The sequence below is a fragment of the Frankliniella occidentalis genome, unplaced genomic scaffold (assembly GCF_000697945.3).
Source record: "Frankliniella occidentalis isolate FOCC.00 unplaced genomic scaffold, Focc_3.1 Scaffold3, whole genome shotgun sequence".
NCBI classification, from domain to species: Eukaryota; Metazoa; Arthropoda; class Insecta; order Thysanoptera; family Thripidae; genus Frankliniella; species Frankliniella occidentalis.
In genome coordinates, this window is record NW_026267133.1 from 4063796 (window position 1) to 4070155 (window position 6360).

Below are 6360 nucleotides of genomic sequence, written 5' to 3' on the forward strand. Positions count from 1 at the left end.
TGGCGGGGCAGGCCAGGGCGGGGCCCAGCGCACTTCATCCTTACTGTGCATGCACCGAGAGAAGGAGTTGCGTCAGACGAACGCCCCGCGCCAGACTTGACATTGTCTCCGCCTCGCGTCCGTCGCGGTGTTGGCCAGGGCATTATCCTGCTTCTTGTCCTGCATTTAGGTCTCTACAGCAGGGCAGACACTACAAGCAAGCGGCTCGACCAGCCCCCCCCCCCCCCACCTCTCCTATCCACTAGCTCCACAGGTACTTCCCCCGAGTGTCGGTTGGGTGGCCTACCTCGACGGCGCCCCTCAAAGCCTCACACACAGGTCTACTCTCTGCGCCAGATCCTACAGATAGAATGAAGATGAACCTGTGCAAACTTGGGTGCAAATAAAAGTAAAGAGATGTCAACATTCTTTGCATTTATTAGCGTCACGCTAACATTAACAAGTTCTTTAAAAATCCACTAATAATTTATTGGCGCTAAAATTAACAATCACATTTTAAAAATAACATGCTATGTACATTGGTTGTTATTTAAGTTACTAGATAAAATTGAGGGAGGGGGGAAATTTGGACTAGATTATTTTGGCATTTAAATTTAAAAAAATTAAGATGGGACACTTTACATTCTCTTCATGATGTTGGCGGTCAGTGAGGCGGGCTTCGGTCGTTCCACATCCACGTCGTCCTCTTCCTCGTCCTGCGATACGAGGAAAGGGAAAGTTAAGCTGTGCGTCGTTCACCAAGTTCACGCAAAGTCTTAAAAAAAAGGGAAAAAAACAGAGTGCACAGAGATGTTGAGAGTAACTATAGTCGCTCACCTCATCCAGCTGGTCGCGCAGCGTCTCCAGCCGCGACGTGCTGTTGAAGGTGTTCATCACGCAGGGCGGCGACGTCACCCTCGGGCTCTTGTTGGCGTGGCTCAGCGTCCTGCCGATGCCAAACGCGCTCGTCACAATCACCTGAGTCTTCACAGCCATCCTGGACGAGAGGGGAAACAAATTTGTCGTGAACATTTTGGTGTTGAGTCCTACAAATTGTTGAACTCAGGGGGGCTGCAAACACCCCGTGCACGACCACTCACTGGGCGGCCTTGCTGATCTGTCTGGAGAGCGCCTCGGCGCCGCTGCTGCTCGCGCCGATGCCGGCCTCCTGCGGCGTCTCCCGCTGGACGAACTTGGCCGGGTCCGCGACGCAGTTGTGGGTGGCCAGCGCCACGCTCCAGCGCTCCAGCACCTGGGCCTTGGCCAGGACGCCGGCGCCAGCGTCCGGCAGACGGAAGTAGGAACAGCTCTCCCGCACCTGCGCCTTGCCCCGGAACACCACGCCCAGCGCGTTGCTCACGCCTAAATACAAACAAAAACACACACAAATGTAAAACTAAAAAAATACATGAATTACAATTACAAAAATTTAAAAAAATCAACTACAAAAAAATTACTAAAATTAATAAAAAATACAAAAAAATTACTAGAAAAAAATCTTTAAAACACCCTTTTCTTGGGGGACACAGTCTTGGGCACTATCTACAAATAAAAGGGCACTGAGTTCACCTGCACCATCGGCGACGTCCACAATCTTCCGGACAGTCGACAGGGGCAGCATCTGGAGGAACTTGTAGGGCTTGCCGTCCACCGCCTTGAGCACGCGTCTAGGCAGCGCGCCGCCGGGCGTGTGCGCCCCCTTCAGCATCATCACCACCTTGGACTTCTTCTTGCACACCAGGATCACGTCGGTGAACACGAAGAAGGCGACGACGCTGCCCTGCTTGCCGAACCCGCCCTCCGACACCTCCACGCCCTCGCACTCCAGGATGAGGGACCTGTGGGAGGCAATGACGTCCGCCTGAAATAGATGAAAGGGAAAAAAGTTGAGATTGAAAAAAATCGAAACACTGCACACTTGAAAAATAAATTGTGTTTTTAAATCTTACCGGGCATTTCTCAATGATATTGTAGACGTCAAAGACCTTGCACAGGGACTCCATCTTCCTCTTGTCCTCGTTTATGAAGGAGAGAACGTGGGAGAGGCTCTCCAAAGCTGACTCCAGCTGTGGCTTGTCAGGACTCTTCTCTGGAGTGTGCTTGAGGATTTCTGAAGGAAAATATTTAAAAAGCTATAGTTAGAGATCTACTAAATTTTAAAAAAGATGGCAATTTTATTTTCTAATTAAGGCAAAATCAATTTTTTTTTTGAAGATTTTTCTTTTAAATACGATATTTTTAGAAAAGTTGTACTTACCTCTGAGCAGCAGCACGCAGCTGGCCAGCCTCTGGACGGGCCTGATCATGAGCTCGTGCAGCTCCTGGCGCCCGCACTCGGGCTTGTTGCGGCACACCTTCAGGAAGGCGTTGAACCTGGGGTTCCGCGCGCGCGTCTCCTGCAGGGCCTCCTTGGCGTCCTCGAAGGACGTCACGAACGGGGCGTAGTCACGGATCAAGTCAGGGCTCTGCCGAATCAACAGGGGGAAAAAGGGGGGAATCAACGAACAAAAAACGAAATGAAATGGAAAAAGGACATACGCGAAAGCGCAAGTAAGGTACTCCGAGGGTAGTTTACTAAAAAATAAATCTAGAAAAAAATGAACAAACTGTTTTTAAAATCAAGTCTTCTTAAAAAGAAAAATCGGTGTGCGCTTGACTTAAAGGAAAGTACCCCTTGGGTGCCCCTCGTCTGACCAAGCTCACTCTCACGCTATCCCAAACTTACGTATTTAACAAAAACCTGCCCGACTTGGGCCGTATCCGTCCAGTTGTTGTACAGGAGTCGGAGGTCCTTGAGGATGTGGTGGTGCGTCCTGGAGATGGGCACGACCGAGCCGAAGATCATCTTGGCCTCCGTCGGCGACAGGAGGCCGCCGTTGATCTGCACCTCGTTCAGCGCCTCGTCCCGGATCTGGGGGGGAGAAGCCCCGACACGGTTACACCACCAGACCGACAGGAAGGCGACGGACCCCACAACCCCCAGAGAGCAAGCTCGCCAGCGAGAGGCCTTTTGTGGCCGCCACCGAGGCACCCACCTGCAGGATGGCGTCCAGGATGCCGACGTAGTTCTCCTCGGTGTGCATGAGCTCCAGGAAGGCGCCGAAGCGCGGGCTAATGGTGTTGGCCGCGGCGCTGTCGATGTAGCCGCCCCGGCTCAGAGACACCCGACCGCGGCGGGGTGACGCAAGGGCAGCGCCGGAGGGCGTAGAGGCGCTCGAACACGCTGACCTTGGCGTCCCTGGTGTTTGGGGCGTCCCTGGCGTTCTTCTTGGCGTCGGCGAGCTCCTTCTGCGTGCTCGGTGCGGCGTGCCCCGGGGGTTGCAGCGAGGCGACCCACTCTGCGGTGTCCCTGAAACACATCGTAAAGGTTGCTGTCAAAATCGGGGTACAAAGACCATAGGGCCCCATGACATTTTTGACCTCAGCATGCAAATACCAGGACCGCAGGACGTTTTTTGACCTCAGGGTGCAAATATCATAGAGACCGTGATATTTTTACACCGAGTTACAAAATAACGTGGATCGTCCAACGGTCAGTTGACTACAAGAAACGCACCTGAGAGGCGAGCGCGCCGCGCAGGAGGGGCCGGCGAGGCAGGAAGGAGGGAGGTGGACGCGCGGCGTCCGAGGAGGGAGGTCGCCGACGGAGCTGCGGCGGCCGGCGAGGACCCCGGCGACGCGGCCGCGGACACCACCACTGTGCGCACGAAAAACTGAACGACAGGTTTCAAACGGGCGGGAAGCACGGGCGAGCGCGCGGGCGCAGCGGGGGTGGGGCCGCGCGACTTACATGTCCTGTCCGAGAAGAGGCCCGGGGTGGTGGGCGACATCGGCGAGCCCTCGGACGTCAGCGTCCTGTCCAGGCCCGGCGAGCCGTTGCGGGGCGAGCTTATGTCTGCCAGGGAGAGGCGACGCAGGTGCTGCCGCGGGTGTTTGGCGGGGTGCTTGAGCACGAAGGGGCTGTCGGCCGAGCTGTCCGGGTCCACGTTCTCCTTGTTGACGTGCAGCATGGGCCCGGCGGGGCGGCGGACCACCGAGCGGCCGCGCGGCGGGGGGTGGCGGAAGCGCTCGGCGGGGACCACGTACTCCTCCTCGGCCACGCGCACCATGCGCTGGATGCTCGTCCAGAACCACTCGGCGCGCACCACCCGCGCCTCGGGGCGCTTCCCGCTGGGCACCACGACCGGGGACACGTCGTCGGCGACCTGGGGGAATCAGTCAGTCCAGAGCAATGAGTGGAATTTTCCCCACGAAACCCAAACGATATTCGATGATTGATAATTTTAGATGGCCTCCCAGACACTTTTGCAACAATTACAGAATCCGAATCAACTGCAGTGAGAACAAAAGTTTCGCCGTACTCAAAATGGGACAAGTTTCACTCACAACGTGCGTGCAGCGGGGGTCGCTAGCCTCCACGTGCACACCGCCCTGGGAGGTCAGCTGCTCGACCATGTCCGCGTGCTCGTCTGGCGGGAAGCCGATGAAGGCCACGAACACGTCGACGAAGGGCGGGAGCAGGAACAGCATCTGTGATGGGGGCAGAATAGAGATATTAAAATCCGAAATTTCTAAGGCAAAATTGGAAATTTTTCTAGAGAAAAAGATTGTTAAAAAATAAAGGATTTCTAGACAAGTTCGGAAAAAAATTTAGGAGAAAACTGAGTTTTAACAACAAAAATTTTCCCAAAAATCTTTCTTTGTAAAATTAAAATCCCCGGGGGACAGAGCTGATAGCACTCGGCGCTGTGGCCGCGACACCCACCAGATGATCGTCCGTGGCGTGCACGGTGGCGTCGAAGCGGCACCTCCAACACTCGCGCACCCACTCGACCGACATGACGGGCACGTTGAACACGGTCGCGTAGTGGTAACTCTTGCTCTTGGTCGTCGTGGATATGATGTGCGTCACCCTGCTGTCAGGGCACTCTCGGACGCTGCCCCCCATGGCCCGGATCAGCGCCATCAGCTCCATCTGAAACGCGCCAACACCAAGACTTAAGTCCTAAAATTTTCCGGAAAAATGGAAACCTTTTCCAAAAATAAAATCGGAAAAAAATGGAATATTTCCAGATTAGGACCAAAAAACCCCCAGAAATTTTCAGGAAAAATTCAAGAAAATTCAAACAAAAATTATTGAAAGTACTTTTTTGGCAAATTTAAACCCCCGCCCAAGACGACACGATGTACTCCATGCGCGCGGGGCGATACCCCACACTGAGGGGTGGCTGCAGCGGCCCCGCGCCCGCGCGGAGGGGTATAGACACGGACTCACCCCCAGGTTTACGTCTCGGATGCCCGTGAAGCACGTCTTCACGTTCCTCATGCTGAAGCAGAAGATGGGCCTCTTCTCGATGGGCAGCGGGATGTCGGCGTCGGCGCACGCGATCAGGGCGACCGAGCCGACCACTCGCCTAGATTTAGAAAGCGTGCCACAATTTAAAAAAAAAATCATGCCTCCAATAACCTTCCAAACAAGTGCGCGACACACCGATACACCGAGAAGTGCCATCCGTATAGCGTTTTTACCATTTGATGTTCCCGATCTTCTCCAGGGACTGCGGCGTGAAGTCCTCCACGACGAGCAGCACGGAGGGGTCGTCCAGGAAGCCCACGCCGTCCGCGGACCTCACCACCGGCAGGCCGAAGTGCTGCCGACAAACCGTAAACGCAGGACTTGGAAAACACGCTCTATGTAGTTTTGTTATGATTTAAACACAAGGGAGGAGGGGGGGGGGGGTCTCACCTCGGCTGCCACTTCCACAGTTGAGCTCACTTCCCCGATGAGGCATATCTTGGTGCGCGGCACGTATCCTACACGAACAGCAAAGCAGAGCCCCCACAAGTAGTACGCGATTCCCCTTGGAGTACTTTTCAGTAATTTTTTTTCAGTTTTCAAAAAACATCATTAAAATCACACGTTTCCCCGCGCGAACACGGCGTCCGCCACCTTACCTTGCTCCTCGATGAGAGTGGAACTCGAACGCGCGCAGCTGAACAGGCTCGACGACAAGGAGGCCAAGGAGGCCACCGAGGCCACGGATCTCAGCGACGCCCTGTCGAACTGGTCGTCCGGCGGGTGGAGGTGGAGGTGGTGGTGATAGTTCATGGCGTTTGTTGATGAGGAGGCGTGCTTCTTCACATGTGTCCGGGACGCGAACGAACAGCAGGTTGCTCGGAGCGGACTGACTCTGTCGACGCGTCGGAACCGAACTGGACTGGCTGGGGACGCTCGGGGCCGGGCCGGCGGGCGGGTCGGGGCAGGCGTGGGAACGCACAGCACAGCGAGCAACCAACGGCCAGGCAACTCTCACGGTCAGGTGGACCAATCAGCAATCAGAGCGCTCACCGCCCCCTCTCCCCCCGCGGGCGTTCCCTCTC

The 6360-nt window shown here is 55.3% G+C and overlaps 1 protein-coding gene across 2 annotated transcripts; it reads right to left on the reverse strand.

The window, feature by feature from the left end:
• Positions 1-399: 399 nt before the first annotated feature.
• On the reverse strand, positions 400-6266 carry LOC113206257 (protein ECT2-like). 2 transcript variants are annotated; one of them, XM_052266578.1, is made up of 16 exons: positions 5935-6265; positions 5726-5793; positions 5509-5630; positions 5255-5393; positions 4745-4954; positions 4366-4509; positions 3770-4184; positions 3536-3676; positions 3015-3328; positions 2705-2890; positions 2237-2444; positions 1929-2089; positions 1549-1840; positions 1080-1341; positions 817-976; positions 400-695 (listed from the first exon to the last, which is right to left on the reverse strand). In XM_052266578.1, exons 1-16 carry the CDS (start codon positions 6086-6088, stop codon positions 618-620), a joined length of 3054 nt encoding a protein of 1017 aa, XP_052122538.1. In that variant the 5' UTR covers positions 6089-6265; the 3' UTR covers positions 400-617. The 2 variants fall into 2 exon arrangements, with proteins under 2 accessions (XP_052122538.1, XP_052122544.1); XM_052266584.1 differs by lacking the exon at positions 2705-2890 and having other exon boundaries at positions 5935-6266.
• Between the last annotated feature and the right edge of the window lie 94 nt (positions 6267-6360).

Bases quoted from the DNA above. Each gene is read 5' to 3' on its own strand.
- LOC113206257 (XM_052266578.1), bottom strand. From the start codon at position 6,088: ATGAACTATCACCACCACCTCCACCTCCACCCGCCGGACGACCAGTTC. The intron at 5,631-5,725 runs GTGAGACCCCCC...GTTTGTCGGCAG, and splicing joins CTGTGGAAGTGGCAGCCGAG to CACTTCGGCCTGCCGGTGGT. The intron at 977-1,079 runs GTGAGTGGTCGT...CCTCTCGTCCAG, and splicing joins CAGATCAGCAAGGCCGCCCA to GATGGCTGTGAAGACTCAGG.